The sequence below is a fragment of the Macaca mulatta genome, chromosome 14, assembly GCF_049350105.2.
Source record: "Macaca mulatta isolate MMU2019108-1 chromosome 14, T2T-MMU8v2.0, whole genome shotgun sequence".
Lineage (NCBI taxonomy): Eukaryota > Metazoa > Chordata > Mammalia > Primates > Cercopithecidae > Macaca > Macaca mulatta.
Genome location: NC_133419.1, coordinates 47,297,136 through 47,315,486, shown reverse-complemented (window position 1 = coordinate 47,315,486; position 18,351 = coordinate 47,297,136). Strand labels below are relative to the sequence as shown.

General features: G+C 41.4%; 1 protein-coding gene, 1 long non-coding RNA gene and 1 pseudogene across 2 annotated transcripts; 2 read left to right on the top strand and 1 right to left on the bottom strand.

Annotated features, from left to right (window-relative positions):
* Positions 1-483: 483 nt before the first annotated feature.
* LOC114672313 (uncharacterized) lies at positions 484-13,671 on the bottom strand. The gene is made up of 2 exons (XR_013403971.1): positions 11,935-13,671; positions 484-840 (listed from the first exon to the last, which is right to left on the bottom strand). It is a non-coding gene; the product is annotated as an uncharacterized LOC114672313 (long non-coding RNA).
* LOC100423788 (mas-related G-protein coupled receptor member X3-like) lies at positions 4,878-7,083 on the top strand (annotated as a pseudogene).
* A 3,344-nt stretch (positions 13,672-17,015) lies between the features above and the next one.
* Positions 17,016-17,984, top strand: MRGPRX3 (MAS-related GPR, member X3). The gene is given in 1 exon segment (NM_001040421.1): positions 17,016-17,984. A coding segment is annotated over 1 exon segment (969 nt).
* The last annotated feature ends 367 nt before the right edge of the window (positions 17,985-18,351 follow it).

Below are 18,351 nucleotides of genomic sequence, written 5' to 3'. Positions count from 1 at the left end.
TATGATTTGGAAAGTATACTCGTAAATATATTACCACTATGATAAAGAAAACACCCAAAAAATGGTGTCAGGCCATTGTCAGCTTTGAATGAACCTATGACCTACTTTTTTCTTTTCTTTTCTTTTCTTTTCTTTTCTTTTCTTTTCTTTTTTTTTTTTTTGAGATGGAATCTTGTGCTGTCACCCAGACTGGGGTTCAATGGTGTGATCTCAGCTCACTGCAACCTCTGCCTCCCAGGTTCAAGCAATTCTCCTGCCTCAACCTCCTGAGTAGCTGGGATTACAGGCACGTGCCACCACACCGACTAATTTTTGTATTTTCAGTAGAGACAGAGTTTCACCATGTTGATCAGGCTGGTCTTGAACTCCTGACCTCGTGATCTGCCCACCTCGGCCTCCCAAAGTGCTGGGATTACAGGCGTGAGCCACCGCACCCGGCCTACTTTTTTCTTTAGTTACAAAGCCTCACAACAAAAGCTCACATTGCTTAATGTTGATACCAGTGCCCATAACTGATTTTAAATGTTCAAGACAGCAATTACATTCAGGAGATGGGATGTGATGGGAGAGGCCGATATGTATTGGACATGGGACACAGGTCAAGAATCATCTTGGTTAGGGTTTGTGTCTCAAACACCTCTGGCCTCTGTTGGTCCGTAGTTCTTATACAGGAAATTACAAAGCTGTCCAGCATCTTCATAAACCTGGATTGACAACCAGCTTTCATTCCTGCTCCTGTAGGCATCTCCTGAATTAAGCAACACAGAAGGGTCCTCAGAAGTCACTGAATCCCAGAATGGCTCTCCACCTTTAGCACAAAGGAGGTCTTTACCGCTTCCACTGGACAAAAGAAAAAGGAAAGATAAGGGTAAATACCAAGAACTGTCTTCTTTCATAGTCAGTTATCATTTTTGCTATAAGGTCACGTCCCTGTGTTTCCACCTTGGGGTCCTACATGTAGGAGGTCATGAGCTTGTCTCAGGAAAAGGCAAGAGACATGAAGCTTCCCTCTGGAAATACTGTGCTGGCAGACCAGAGTGTGGCAACTCCAAATGGGTTTGGGCAGAACTTCCTTCTGATTTATCTCCCAATATTACACCCATTATTCCAACCATTCAATCTGCCCTCGTGGAGAGAATGCTGCCTCTTACATTCATTTAAGGAGCAAGGGGACATGCAGGCATTGCTTCTCAGAGTTGAACTGCTGTAGGAGCAGGTTTTGTTTTACTTGCTTTTCAAAGTTATTCTTCTTTGCCTATCTGGAAAGGCCCAAGGAGGAAACAGATAGTCCAAATTGAAATAATTGAGGAGTGTTTCATGAGACAAGTATTTACAAAGATGTGCTGGGTTAAGGGATAGAGACAATGCATGGGGCAGCACCCTAAGTAGCAATGGTGGAGCACTACGTCTTCCCCTAGCCTGAAAGGGACAGGGAAGGAGCAGTTACCAACGACAGCATAACCATAGCTGTAGCTATAGGGATGAAAGAGGCTGACTAGGCAGGTGGAAAAGCCCTGCATGGCCAACACACAGCCAAATAGGCTGTTTGGATCTGTGTCTCCACCCAAATTCCCAATGTGGGAGGTAGGGCCTGGTGGGAGGTGATTAGATAACGGGGACAGTTTCTCATGAATGGTTTAACAACATCCCCCTTTGGTATTGTTGTCATGAGGGTGAGTGAGTTCTCATGAAATCTAGTTGTTTAAAAGTGTATAACACCTCCTCCCTCTCTCTCTTGCTCCTGCTCTCACCATGTGAGATGCCTCGCTCCCCCTTTGCCTCTGACATGATTGGAAGCTTCCTAAGGCCTCCCCAGAAGCAGAAGCCACTATGCTTCCTGTACAGCCTGTAGAGCCATGAGCCAATTGAACCTGTTTTCTTCATCAATTAACCACTCTCAGGTATTTCTTTATAGCAATGTGAGAACAAACTACTACACAGTGAAGAGCCAGGAGGTAGGAATCCCAAATTGCTTCCCTACTGCCTGCCAGTCTCCCGCCGGTATCTCAATTCAGGCAGAAACCAGAATAAAAAGAACCCCACTGATGAGGTACATAGAAACCACTCTCTTAGGATGTCAGACAGGATAGAGAAGAATGGAAAGCAAATCCTCATGGCAAATGAGACGCTCCCTCTCACCTTCTTATAGCCTCCTAATTCCTGGTGCTTTCTCTATCTAAACGTCATTGATTCTTATCTCATTTCAGCTTTACCAGACTGTTATATGTTTCATGCATCTTTCTCTACTGTCACTTTTATGCAGAAACATTTGCATTTATCAAAAGTGCATAAAAAATAAAATGTAATTTTAAAAAGAGAAAACATGCCTTTTGTTTAGAATCTATGTTTGGCTGCTCTAATAGAGACACAAACTAGAAATATCTTAAAGAAGGAAGTACTGTTGTCCCTCTGTGTCACTAGGTTCTGAACCTGCAGGCTCAACAAACCACATGTCGAAAATATCCCAAAAATAGAGATATGGTGGATTTGTGTATGTACTAAACAGGTACAAACTTTGTTTCTCATCATTATTTTCTAAAAAATACAGTATAACAAGAATTCACATAATGTTTACATTTTATTAGACATTATAAATAAACTAGAAATGACTTAATGCATAAGGGAGAAAGTACACACGAAATATATAAATACTACATTATTTTATATGAGGAAATTGAGAATCTGCAGATTTTGGTGTGTGCAGGGGTTCTGGTAACAATCCCCTGTGAATACCCAGGGATGACTATATTTAAGATCTGAGCTGGAATCTCCAAGGCATCAGATAATTAGGACTCCAAAAATTGTTGCTCCCAGGTCCCTAGAGTGACATCCTCATCCATGTGGTCCTACAGGGCTCCCAGGCACCTCAGCATCCCAGCCTGATGGAGAAGGAAGAGGGGAAGGAGACGCTATACTCCTTCTATTGATCCCATGAGCCAGGACTTCCTTACATCACATCTGCTCACCTCCTATTGACCAGAACCTGGTCATACGATGTCATCCAGCATCAAGGTAAATTGAGATGCAGATCCTTGTGCTACTTTTTTTCTTTTTAATTATACTTTAAGTTCTAGGGTACATGTGCACAATGTGCAGGTTTGTTACATATGTATACTTGTGCCATGTTGATGTGGTGCACCCACCAACTCATCAGCACCCATCAACTCATCATTTACATCAGGTATAACTCCCAGTGCCATCCCTCCCCCTTCCCCCCTCCCCATAATAGGCCCCGGTGTGTGATGTTCCCCTTCCAGAGTCCTACTTTTAAACCCTCAGAATTGTTATGTGACTGAAGAGGAAAATGGATATTGTAGCCACTTAGTAGTTTCTTCAGCCCCTGATTGTCTCTGATTCTGTGCTCACATCAAGATTTTTCCAGAGCTCCTCAGAAATAATGATTGTGGGGTAGAGAGCAATAGGCAAGTCTCATGCAGGGCTTCAAGGACCAGGGGGTGCTATTGGGTTTGCTCTTCATGGTGTGATCTTAGGAAGACTCTTTAATTCTTCAAGTTTCAACTGCTTCTTATGTTATATGAGGATATTATAATAGATAGTCTTTAAGGAATATATGCTAAAACTGGTGATATTGCAGTGAACAAAAACAGGCATGGCTTAGTCCTTATGGAGCTTCAGGTTTCATGAGAAAGACAAATATATCATACCCTAAATGTAGATGGATAAACAGTTTAGAGCCCTGAGTGTGGATAACAGAGATTCTCCTTTTCCTCCCATTTCCTTTTCTGGCCAAGTAAGGCTGTGGCAGATTTTCTCTCTAAGAGAGCTCATGATGGACGCACTCACTCCAGATGCTCTTCTGTACTCCTAGAGTAGGGTATGTCTTCTTTCCACCTGGAGGCCTCCTGCCCCTATGCATCCTCAGGATTCCAGAGCAAAAGTGGCCTTTGATAGGCAAAAAGGAACTCCTGAATTTATTCCTAAATAGCATTCACTCACCTCTGTTTTGTTCCCCATTTCATTCGCTTCTCATCCTCTATCTGGAGTTTAAGGGACAAATACTTTCCTCTCTTAGTGCTCTAATTCATTATCTCCCATACAGGAATAATACTAATTCTTACCTCCTAGGCTCTTCAGATAATTAAAAGAGACAATACCCTAAAAACTCTCAATCAGCTGCTATTATTCTCCCAGAGGAGACTCAGTCCTCATTCTCCTGTCAAAATCTGCATGAATATCTCTCTTTATACTCCAAGCCCTACACATCTCCTGTTTCCCCTTATGGACATACAGATGTTTGCATCAACAAAGAAACACTACCAAAGATCTCCTGAAAGAGAGAATGAAATAGGTTTACATTGTGTATACCCAGCAACACTTAGTAGTGCCTCATAGATATTCTCACACTTCAATTACCTGCTTCAGTGGCACTCAGACCTCACCCTCACTTACTCTTTCCTCTGCTCTATTGCTGAGCAATTCAGCTGAGACCCACATCTGACCCAAAACATTGTGTACAAAAATGCTTCTAGGTGTTCGGCAAAGCCACACTGGGTCCTCATTTCAAAGTCACATCAGTGGTCAATTTCAGGTTTTGGGCACTCATCAATAATTCTTCTCTCAACACAGATAGAGCTGTCCATTCTGATGAATGAAATTTTCTTCATCTAATTATATGTGTGTGTTTTAATGTTTTATATTGTGCTTTCATTTTTATTTTCCACTTCATCTAAATCTACCATTACCATTAGGCTCCTCATGCATGCATCCCTCCATCGAATGAATATTTATGAAGAGCATAGTGTGCGGCTCATGGAAATAGGCACTGGGGGTATAAAATGTAAAATGTGGTCCTGTCTGCAATGACTGACACACTGAGTTATTTCTCACTCACCAGGCCCAGCCATTTTCACACTTACCATAGCGAAGGCCACATTTTCCTCTGATTCATAATGCACGGTCTTCTTTCCTGTCCCTGGATGAGCAGTACTGGTCATGAGGGTGTCACAACCACCTCTTTGTGTATCTGAATTCCTCCACCTGAGAGAAAATGTCAGGCCCAGGATACAGTAATGATCGGGTCCACAGCCCTGGCCGGATGAGTTGGGGGTGTTTTGATCCTAATGTTATTCCCATGTCAGCACAGAACTTGTGTGCAGTAGAGAGAGGTCAGGCTTCAGAGTCAGCAAGAACTGGATTTCAAACTGGATTTGAGGACCCCCACCTTTTGATAAGTGACTTATTCTCTGCGAGTCTCTGATCTCTCCTCTTTAAATGAGGGCAGTAAAAATACCACATGGCAGGGTGGTGGGGAGAATCAGAGATCATACAGCTGGTGATCACATCTGGTTTATGTTCCCAGGGGCACCAGACTAGGGTTTCTGAGCATGGATCCAACCATCCCAGCCTTGGACACAGAACTGACACCAATCAACGGAACCGAGGAGACTCCTTGCTATAAGTAGACCTTGAGCCTCACAGTGTTGACATGCATCATTTCCCTTGTGGGGCTGACAGGAAACATGGTTGTACTCTGGCTCCTGGGCTTCCACATGCGCAGGAACGCCTTCTCCATCTACATCCTCAACCTGGCCACCACCAACTTCCTCCTCCTCAGCGGCCACGTTATACTTTCCCAGTTACACCTCATCAATATCCTCGATCCCATCTCCAAAATTGTCAGTCCTGTGATGACCTTTTCCTACTCTGCAGGCCTAAGCATGCTGAGCGTCATCAGCACGGAGCGCTGCCTGTCCGTCCTGTGGACCATCTGGTACCGCTGCCGCCACCCCACACACCTGTCAGAAGTTGTGTGTGTCCTGCTCTGGGCCCTGTCCCTGCTGCGGAGCATCCTGGAGTGGATGTTCTATGACTTCCTGCTTAGTGGTGCTGATTCTGTTTGGTGTCAAAATCAGATTTCATCACAGTCATGTTGCTGATGTTTTTATCTGTGGTTCTCTGTGGGTCCAGCCTGGTCCTGCTGGTCGGGATCCTTTACGGGTCCCAGAAGATGCCACTGACCAGGCTGTACGTGACCATCCTGCTCACAGTGCTGGTCTTCCTCCTCTGTGGGCTGTCCTTCGTCATTCAGTGGGCCCTGTTTTCCAGGATCCACCTGGATTTTGATGTTTTATTTTGTCATGTTCATCTAGTTTCCATTTTTCTGCTCTCTCTTAACAGTAACGCCAACTCCATCATTTACTTCTGAACATGGATCACATCACAGGACCCTTTGCAGACACTCCCCAGTACCGGCCAGGAGCCTAATAACTCCCCTAGCTGGCTAGACTCAAAAGAGAAATAACAGTCACTGCAGTCTGGCTCTCAGGAAGCCCCATACCTAGGGGAAGGGAGAGAGCACCACATCAAGGGAGTACTCCCATGAGACAAAAGAATCTGAACAGCAGCCCTTGAGCCACAGGTCTTCCCTCTGACAGTCCATCCAAATGAAAAGGAACCAGAAAAACAATTCTGATAATATGACAAAACAAGGTTCTTTAACACCCTCAAAAGATCATAGTAGCTCATCAGCAATGGATCCAAACCAAGAAAAGATCTCTGAATTGCCAAAAAAAAAAAAAAGAAAAGAAAAAAAAAAGTGAATTCAGTAGGTGGATTATTAAACTACTCAAGGAGGCACCAGAGACAGGTGAATACCAACTCAAATAAAATTTTTAAATATTACAGGATATGGACAAAAAATCCTCAGAGAAATAGACAGCATGAATTTAGAAAATTACAACTTCTGAAAATGAAGGACACAGAGAAATGCAAAATACACTGGAAAAATCTCAATAATAGAATCAAACAAGTAGAAGAAAGAAATTCACAGCTGGGAAACAAGGCTTTCAAATTAACCCAGTATGACAAAGGCAATTAAAAAAGAATTTAAAAAAATAAACAAAGCCTCCAAGAAATTTGGGATTATGTTAAACGACCAAATTTGAGAACAATTGGAGTTCCAGATATGTTAAATGACCAAATACAAGAAAAATCGGTGTTCCTGAGAAAGAAGAAAAATCTCAATGTTTGGAAAACGTATTTGAGGGAATGATCAAGGAAAAGTTCACCGGGCTTGCTAGAGATCTAGATACCCAAATATGAGAAACTCAAAGAACACCCGCAAAATTCATCAAAAAAGATCATCACCTAGGCATATACTCATCAGGTTATCAAAAGTCATGATGAAGGAAAGAACCTTAAGAGCTGTGAGGCAAATGCATCAGGTAACCTATAAAGGAAAAGGTATCAGATTAACAACAGATTTCTCAGCAGAAACCCTACAAACTAGAAGGGATTGAGGCCCTATCTTTAACTTCCTTAAACAAAACAATTACCAGGCAGGAATATTGTGTCCGATGAAACTAGGCTTCATAAACGAAGGAAAGATAGAGTCTTTTTCAGACAAACAAATGCTGAGAGATTTTGCCACTACCAAGCCAGCACTATAAGAACTGCTGAGAGGAGCTCTAAATCTTGAAATAAAACCTTGAAATGCACCAAAATAGAACCTTCTTAGACATTAAATCTCACAGGACCTATAAAACGATAACAGAATTAAAAAATAAGGTATTTAGGCAACAACTAGCATGATGAATAGAATAGCACCTCACATCTCAATACTAACACTGAATGTAAATGGCCTAAATGCTCCACTTAAAAGATACAGGATGGCAGAATGGATAAGAATTCATCAACCAACTATCTGCTCTCTTCAGAAAACTTGCCTAACACATAAGACTTACAGAAACCTATAGTAAAGGAGCGGAAAAGGATAGTCCATTCAAACGGACACTGGAAGTGAGCAGGATGAGCTATTTTTGCATCAGACAAAATGGACTTTAATGCAACAACAAAGAGAAAAAACAAAGAGAGATATTATATAACAATAAAAGGTCTAGTCCAACAGGAAAATATCACAATCCTAAATATATATGCACCTAACACTGGAGCTCACAAGTTTATAAAACAGTTACCAGTAGGCTTAAGAAATGAGATAGGTGGCAACACAATAATAGCGTGCAACCTCAATAGTACTCCACTGACAGCACTAGACAGGCCATCAATTCAGAAAGTCAACAAAGAAACCATGGATTTAAACTATACCCTAGAACAAATGGACTTAACGATATTCACAGAAGGTTCTACCCAACATTTGCAGAATATACATTCTATTCATCAGCACATGGAGCATTCTCCAAGATAGACCATACTATAGGCCACAAAACAAGTCTCAATAAATTTAAGAAAATTGAAATTATATCAAGTAGTCTCTCAGAGCACAGTGGAATAAAATTGGAAATCAAATCCAAAAGGAACCTTCAAAACCATGCAAATACATGGAAATTAAAGAACCTGCTCCTGAATTATTATTGGGTCAACAATGAAATCAAGATGGAAATTTAAAAATTCTATAAACTGAACGATAATAGTGACACAACCTATCAAAACCTCTGGAATACGGCAAAAGTGGTGCTAAGAGGAAAGTTCATAGCATTAAATGCATACATCAAAATGTCTGAAAGGGCACAAATAGACAATCTAAGGTCACATCTCAAGGAACTAGAGAAGCAAGAACAAACTAAACCCAAATCCAGCAAAAGAAAATAAAAATAAAAAAATAATAAAAACTATCAGAGCAGAACTAAATGAAACTGAAACACACAAACAAAACAAAAGAAAAATGAAACAAAAGGCTGGTTCTTTGAAAACATAAACAAAATTGATACATCATTAGCGAGGTTAACCAAGAAAAGAACAGAGAAGATTCAAATAAGCTCAATTAGAAATGAAACAAGAAATATTACAACCAATACTACAGAAATACAAAAGATCCTTCAAGGCTACTGCAATCAACTTTACATGCACAAACCAGAAAACCTGGAGGTTATGCATAAATTCCTGGAAATATGCAAACCTCCTAGATTAAACCAGGAAGAAACAGAAAATCTGAACAGCCAATAAAATGCAGTGAGATTGAAATAAAAAATTTTTTTAAATTGCCAACAAAAAGTACAGGATCAGATGTATTCACAGCTGAATTCTATCAGATATTCAAAGAAGAATTGGTGTCAATCATACTGAAGCTATTCCAAAATATAGAGAAAGAGGGAATCCTGCCTGAAGCATTATATGAAGCCAATGTCACCTTAATACCAAAACTAGGGAAGGACATATAAAAAAGAAAACTACAGACCAGTACCCTTGATGAATATACCTTCAGAAATCCCCAACAAAATACTAGCTAACCCAATCCAACAGCATATCAAGAAGATAATCCACCATTGTCAAGTGCGTGCCAGGTATGCAGGATAGGTTAGCATACACCAGTCAATAAATGTGATACATCACATAAACAGAATTAAAAACAAAAATCACATGATCATCTCAATAGATGCTGAAAAAGCACTGGACAAAATCTAGCATTTCTTTATGATTTAAAACCTTCAGCAAAATTGACTTAAAAGGTACATACCTTAATGTAATAAAAGCCATCTATGACAAACCCACAGCAAACATTATACTGAATGGGGAAAAGTTGAAAACATTATCCTGTTGAAAACATTGTCCCTGAGAACTGGAACAAGACAAGGATGTCACTTTCACCACTTCTATTCAACATAATAGTGGAAGTTTTAGCCAGAGTAATCAGACAAGAGAAAGAAATCAAGGGCACCCAAATCAATAAAGAGGAAGTCAAACTGTCCCTGTTCACTGATGATATGATTGTATACCTAGAAAACCCTAAAGACTCATCCAGAAAGCTCCTAGAATTGATACCTAAATTCAGTGAAGTTTCAGGATACAAATTCAATGTACACAAATCAGTAGCACTGCTATACACCAACAGTGACCAAGCTGAGAATCAAATCAAGAACTCAAACACTTTTACAATGTGACCAAGCTGAGAATCAAATCAAGAACTCAAACACTTTTACAATAGCTGTAAAAAAAATACTTAAGAATATTCTTACCCGAGGAGGAGAAAGACCTCTACAAGGAAAACTGCAAAACACTGCCGACATCATAGATGACACAAACAAATGGAAACACATCCCATGCTCATGGATCTACAGTAGAATCAATATTGTGAAAATGACCATACTGTCAAAAGCAATCTACAAGTTCAATGCAAATATTTTCCCACCAAAATATCATCATCATTCTTCACACAACTAGAAAAAAAATTCTAAAATTCATATGGAACAACAATAAAAAAAACAAAAACAAAAACAAAAAACAACAACAACAACAACAACAACAACAACTGCATAGCCAAAGCAAGACTTAGCAAAAAGAACAAATCTGGAGGCATCACATTAGCCATCTTCAAACTATATTGCAAGGCTATAATCACCAAAACAGCATGGCACTGGCATAAAAGTAGGCACTATTAGACCAGTGGAAAAGAAGAGAGAATCCAGAAATAAAGCCAAATACTTACAGCCAACTGATCTTTGACAAAAGCAAACAAAAACATAAAGTGGGGAAAGGACACCCTGGTTAACAAATGGTGCTGAGATAATTGGCAAGCCACATGTAGAAGAATGAAACTGGATCCTCATCTCTCATTTTATACAAAAATTGACACAAGATGGATCAAAGACTTAAATATAAGACCTAAAACCATAAAAATTCTGGAAGATGACATCAGAAAAATGCTTCTAGACATTTGCTTAGGCAAAGACTTCATGGCCAAGAACCCAAAAGTAAATGCAACAAAAACAAAAATAAATAGATGGGACTTAATTAAACTAAAAAGCTTTTGCACAGCAAAAGCAATCATCAGCAGAGCAAACAGACAACCCACAGAGTGAGAGAAAATCTTCACAAACTATGCATCTGACAAAGGACTAATATCCAGAATCTACAAGGAACTCAAACAAATCAGCAAGAAGAAAGCAAACAATCCCATGAAAAAGTGGGCTAAGGACATGAATAGACAGTTCTCAGAAGAAGATATATAAATTGTCAATAAAGAGGAAATAATGCTTAACATCACTAATGATCAGGGAAATGTAAATCAAAACCATAATGTGATACCACCTTACTTCTGCAAGAATGGTCATAACTTAAAAATCTAAAAATAATAGATGTTGGCGGGTATGTGGTGATAATGGAACACTTTTACACTGCTGGTGGGAATATAAACTAGCACAATCACTATGGAAACCAGTGTGAAAATTTAGTAAAGAACTAAAAGTAGATCGACCATGTGATCCAGCAATCCCATTAAATATGTATAAATATATATATTTATATACCATGGAATACTACTCAGCCATAAAAAGGAATAAAATAATGGTATTCACAGCAATCTAGATGGAATTGGAGACCCTTATTCTAAGTGGGGTAACTCAGGAATGGAAAACCAAACATCATATGTTCTCACTTACAAGTGGGGGCTAAGCTGTGAGGACGAAAAGGCATAGAATAATATAATGAACTTTGGGGACTTGTCAGGGAAGGATGGAAGAGGGGTAAGGGATAAAGACTACCCATTAGGTATAGTGTACACTGCTTAGGTGATGGGTGCACCAAAATCTCAGAAATTACCACTAAAGAACTTACCCATGTAAGCAAACACCACTTGTTACCCCAAAACCCATTGAAATAAAACTAATAATAATAAATGATTTAATTTCACCAAACTTAAAAAGTTCACTGTTCAGAGTTGATAATAATAAAAGAAGTAAGAATGAAAAGTGTAGCAAGTGGTAGCCTCTGGACAATGGGACTCTAGATTTTCACCTTGCATACACTTTTCTAGCATTTGGAAAGGAAGTATACACATGAATATATCACCACTATAATAAAGAAAACATCAAAAAATGGTGTCAGGCCATTGTCAGCCTTGAATGACCCTATGATCTGCTTTTTCATTTGGATATAAAACCTCATAATGGTAGTTCACATTGCTTAATGTGATACCTAGGCCCATAATTGATTTTTAAAATCAAGACAGCAATTACTTACAGGAAATTGAACAAGATGGGATCTGATGGGAGAGGCTGATATGTATTGGATATGGGACAGAGGCCAAGAATCATCTCAGTTAGGATTTGTGCCTCAAATACCTCTGGCCTCTGATTTGTCCATAGTCCTCATACAGGAAATAACAAGTCTGTCCAGCATCTTCATAAGCCTGTATTGCTAACCAGCTTTCATTTCAGCTCCTGTAGGCATCTCCTGAATTAAGCAACACAGAAAAGTCCTCTGAAGTTACTGAATCCCAGAAAGGCTCTCCACCTTTAGCACAAGAGGAGTCTTCACCTCTGGACAAAGAAGGGACAATAAGGGTAAGTACCAAGAACTGTCTTCTTCCATAGTCAGTTATGGTTTTTGCTATAAGATCATGTCCCTGTGCTTCCACCTTGGTGCTACATGCAGGAGGTCATGAGCTTGTTTCAGGAGAAGACAGGAGACATGAAGCTTCCTTTTGGAAACTGAGTGCTGCCAGCCCAAATTGTGTGAGTTCCAAATGGGGTCCCCCTTCTGATTTATCCCCATATCACCTCCTTCATTCCAATCATTCAATCTGCTCTCCTGGCGAGAATGCTGCCTCTTACATTCTTTTAACAAGCAAGGGGACATGCAGGCACTTCTTCCCAGAGTTGAACTGTTATGGAGCCAGTTTTGTTGTTTTACTTACCTTTCAAATTTATTCTTCTTTGCCTATCTGGAAAGATCTAAGGAAGATATAGATGGTCCAACAATTAAGGAGTGTTTCATGAGGAAAGTATTTACAAACATGCACAGGGTTAAGGGAAAGAGACAATGCATGGGTCAGCACCCTAAGCAGCAATACATAGGGGAGCACTACTTCCTCGCTTAGGCTGAAAGGGACAGGGAAGGAGCAGTTACCATTGTCGCCATAGCCATAGCTGTAGCCATAAGGGTGGGAGAGCAGGAGCAGGCAAGTAGAGAAGCCCTGCATGGCTAACACACAGCTACACAGGTTGATATCGTTTGGATCTATGTTCCCACCAAAATCTGATGTTGACCGTAATTCCCAATGTTGGAGGGAGGGCCTGGTGGAAGATGTTTATTAGATCATGGAGATGGTTTTGCATGAATGTTTTAACACCATCCCCTTTTGGTATTGTTGTTGTAATACTGATGAGTTCTCATGAAATCTAGATGCTTAAAAGTGTGTAGCAACTCCTCCCTCTCTCTCTTGCTCCTACTCTCACTATGCGAGATGCCTCGCTCCCCCTTTGCCTTTCACCATGATTGGAAGCTTCCTGAGGCCTCCCCTGAAGCAGAAGCTGCTATGCTTCTTGTACAGTCCGTAGAACTATGAGCCAGTTAAACCCATTTTCTTCACAGATTTCCCAGTCTCAGGTATTTCTTTTTAGCAATGCAATAAGGAACTAATACACAGTCAGAGAGCCAGGAGATGGAAATCCCAAGGTGCTCTCCTGCTGTCTTCCAGTCTCCTGTCGGTGTCTCCCAGTGTCTCAATTCCACCAGAAACCAGAAATAATAAGAATCCACTGATGTGGTACATAGAAGCCACTCTCTTGGGATGTCAAACAGGATAAAGAAGAATGGAAAGCAAATCCTCATGGCAAATGAGACTATCCCTCTCACCTTCTTGTGTCCTCCTAATTCCTGGGGCTTTCTTTATTTGATTGATTCCTGTCTCATTTCAGCTCTATCAGACTACTTTAATGTTTGGCATGTCTTTCTCTACTGTCACTTTTATGCAGAAATGTTTGCATTTGTCAAAAATGCATAGAAAATAAAATGTAATTTTAAAAAGAGAACATATTTATTTTGTTTAGAATATAAGTTTGGCTGTTCTAATAAAGACACGAAGTAGAAATATATTAAACAAGAAAGTATAGTTGAGCCTCTGGGTCACTAAGTTCTGAATCTACAGATTCAACAAACCACAGGAGGAAACTTTTCCAAAAATAAAGGTGTGGCGGAATTGTGTATGTACTGAACAGGTACAAACTTGTTTTTCCTTGTCATTATTTCCGAAAAACTACAATGTAACAAGAATTTACATAGCATTTGCATTTTGTCAGTTATTCTAAGTAATTTTAAATGATTTAATGTATCTGGGAGAAAGTGCATAGAGTATATACAAATACCACATATAAGGAAATTGAGCATCTGCAGATTTTTGTTTGTGCTGGGGTTCTGGAAACAATCCCCCATGAATACTGAATACACAAAAATGACACTCTTTGAGATCTGAGCTAGAAGCTCCAACACATCATACACCAGAATTCCAAAAATTGCTGCTTCCAGTTCCTAGAGAGTTGCCCTCATCCTTGTGATCCTACCTGGTTCCCAGCAACATCAGCATTCCAGTCTTATGGAAAAGGATGAGGCTTTGCTCCTTCTATTAATCCCATGAGCTGGGACTTGGTTCTATCACTTTTGTGATTCTTCCACTTAACAGCACCTGATCATGCAATGTCATCCAGCACCAAGGAAAACTGGGATGTGGGTCCTTGTGCTGCTTGTGCATTCTCAGAATTGTTACATGACCACAGAGGAAAATGAATGTTGGGGCAACCTAGCAGTCTCTTCAGTCCCTGACTGTCTCTGATTCTGTGCTCATATCAATATTTTTCAGGAACTCCTCAGAAATAATAAATGACGGGGCAGAGAACAGAACTGGTCTCATGCAGGGCTCCAGGGACCAGGGGCTGGTATTGGACCTGCTCTTCATGTTGTGAACTCAGGAAAACCCTTTAATTCTCTAGGTCTTGGCTTCATCTCATGTTATATGAGGAATAATACCATAGATGGTCTTTAAGGAACACATGCTAAATGTTGGTGATACCACAGTGAAAAAGATAGGCATGACTTACTCCTTATCGAGCTTTGGGTTTCATGAGGAAGACAAACATATCATACCATAACTATAGATGGACAAACAGCTTAGTGCCCTGAGTGTGGGTAACAGAGGTTCTCCTTTTCCTCTCATTTCCTTTCTCAGCCAATCAGAGCTGTGGCATCTTGTCTCTCTAAGAGAGCTCATGATGGACGCACTCACTCCTGATGCTCATCTGTACTCCCAGAGGAGGCTGCGTCTTCTTTCCACCTGGAGAGCTCCTGCCCATGTGCATTCTCAGGATTCCAGAACAAATGTGGCCTCTGATAGGCAAAGAAAAAAAAAAACTGAATTTGTTCCTAAATGGTGTTCACTGACCTCTATTTTGTTCCCTATTTCATTTGCTTCTCATTCTCTACCTGGAGTTTGTTTAGGTTAGTTTTTTTTTTTTCAGACCACAATTTTGACTGATAACTTGGATTTAACTTGAGAATCACTCCTCTACTTTACCCCGTCTAACATGTATAATTGACACATAGTGATGCTGGGTCCAAAGGGCTGGTAAAAAACTGGATCGTAGCCGGGCACGGTGGCTCAGGCCTGTAATCCCAGCACTTTGGGAGGCCAAGAAGGGCAGATCACGAGGTCAGGAGATCGAGACCATCCTGGCTAACACAGTGAAACCCCATCTCCACTAAAAATACAAAAAATTAGCTGGGCGTGGTGGCGGCTGCCTCTAGTCCCAGCTACTCGGGAGGCTGAGGCAGGAGAATGACTGAACCCAGGAGGCGGAGCTTGCAGTGAGCCGAGATCATGCTACTGCACTCCAGCCTGGACTACAGAGCCAGACTCCGTCTCAAAAAAAAAAAAAAAAAGACTGGATCGTGAGTCAGCCCTGCTGGGCTCACATTCATACTACATAATATATAACTCTCAGGACAAATAATTCCCTCTCTTTGTACTCTAATTGCATTATCTGCAGTAGAGGAATAATGCTAATTTTTACCTCTTAGGCTCTTCAGATGATTAAAAGAAGCAATACCTAATAAACTGTCAATCAGCTGCTGTTATTCTCCCAGATTAGACCTAATCCTCATTCTCCAGTTGAAATTTGCATCAATATGTCTCTTTACAACCCAAGCCCTACACTTCTCCTATTTCCACTCATGGACTCCTCTCATATAAATGTTTGCATCAACAAAGAAAAGCTACCAAAGATCTCCCGAAGGAGAGAATGAAATAGGTTTACATTGTGCATACCCAGTAGAACATTTAGTAGTGCCTCATAGATATTCCCACACTTCAATTACCTGCTTCAGTGGCACTCAGACTTCACCCTCACTTACTCTTTCCTCTGCTCTATTGCTGAGCAGTTCAGCTCAGACACACACCCTACCAAAAACATTGTGTACAAAATGCTTCTAGGTGTTCAGCAAAGCCACATCAGTGGTCAATTTCAGGTTCTGGGCACTCATCAATAATTCTTCTCAATACAGATAGAGCTGTCCAAAAACAGAATTCTGATAAATGAAATTTTCTTCATGTAATTATACATGTGTGTTTTAATGCCTTACATTGTGCTTTCACTTTTATTTTCCATTTCATCCAAATCTACCATTACCATTAGCTGCTCGTGCATGCATCCCTTCATTGAACGAATGTTTATGAAGAGCACAGTGTGCTGGTCATGGAATAGGCACTGGGAGTAAAAAATGTAAAATGTGGTCCTGTCTGCAATGACTTGACACACTGAGTTATTTCTCACCCACCAGGCCCAGCCATTTTCACACTTACCATAGCGAAGGCCACATTTTCCTCTGATTCATAATGCATGGTCTTCTTTCCTGTCCCTGGATGAGCAGTACTGGTCATGAGGGTGTCACAACCACCTCCTTGTGTATCTGAATTCCTCCACCTGAGAGAAAATGTCAGGCCCAGGATACAGTAATGATCGGGTCCACAGCCCTGGCTGGATGAGTTGGGGGTGTTTTGATCCTAATGTTATTCCCACGTCAGTACAGAACTTGTGTGGCAGTAGAGAGAGGTCAGGCTTCAGAGTCAGCAAGAACTGGATTTCAAACTGGATTTGAGGACCCCCACCTTTTGATAGGTGACTTATTCTCTGCGAGTCTCTGATCTCTCCTCTTTAAATGAGGACAGTAAAAATACCACATGGCAGGGTGGTGGGGAGAATCAGAGATCATACAGCTGGTGATCACATCTGGTTTCTGTTTCCAGGGGCACCAGACTAGGGTTTCTGAGCATGGATCCAACCATCCCAGCCCTGGGTACATCACAGACACCAATCAATAGACGCGAGGAGACTCCTTGCTACAAGCAGACCCTGAGCCTCACGGTGCTGACGTGCATCATTTCCCTCGTGGGGCTGACAGGAAACGCGGTTGTGCTCTGGCTCCTGGGCTTCCGCATGCGCAGGAACGCTGTCTCCACCTACATCCTCAACCTGGCCGCGGTAGACTTCCTCTTCCTCAGCGGCCACATTGTACGTTCGCCGTTAAGCCTCATCAGTATCCGCCATCCCATCTCCAAAATCGTCAATCCTGTGATGACCTTTCCCTACTTTATAGGCCTGAGCATGCTGAGCGCCATCAGCACTGAGCGCTGCCTGAGCGTCCTGTGGCCCGTGTGGTACCGCTGCCGCCGCCCCAGACACCTGTCAGTGGTCGTGTGTGTCCTGCTCTGGGTCCTGTCCCTGCTGCGGAGCATCCTGGAGTGGATGTTCTGTGACTTCCTGTTTAGTGGTGCTGATTCTGTTTGGTGTGAAACATCAGATTTCATTACCATTGCGTGGCTGATTTTTTTATGTGTGGTTCTCTGTGGGTCCAGCCTGGTCCTGCTGGTCAGGATTCTCTGTGGATCCCGGAAGATGCCGCTGACCAGGCTGTACGTGACCATCCTGCTCACAGTGCTGGTCTTCCTCCTCTGTGGCCTGCCCTTTGGCATTCAGTGGGCCCTGTTTTCCAGGATCCACCTGGATTGGAAAGTCTTATTTTGTCATGTTCATCTAATTTCTGTTTTCCTGTCCTCTCTAAACAGTAGTGCCAACCCCATCATTTACTTCTTCGTGGGCTCCTTTAGGCAGCGTCAAAATAGGCAGAACCTGAAGCTGGTTCTCCAGAGGGCTCTGCAGGACACGCCTGAGGTGGATGAAGGTGGAGGGCGGCTTCCTGAGGAAACCCTGGAGCTGTCGGTAAGCAGATTGGAGCAGTGAGGAAGAGCCTCTGCCCTCCATGAGACTTTGAGAGCAAGGCTGCCCTGCCACTCTTGACAATTATATGCATTTTTCTTAGCCTTCTGCCTCAGAAATGTTTCAGCGGTTCCTCAAGGTCTTCGAATAGATGTTTATCTAACCTGACAGTTGCAGTTTTCACCCATGGAAAGCATTAGTCTGACAGTACAATGTTTAGAGTCTCCTTGATGTTACCAACACATTTTCCCTGTTATCTTACACCAAATCTTTCTTACTGAATACTTTTCCTGAAATTTTCATTGTAATAAAAGGAGTTCCTGTCCACAATCCTAAAACTCTTCTTTATGTTTCTTTTCTACCTGATAGTATCAAAAAAGAGGATTCCTTA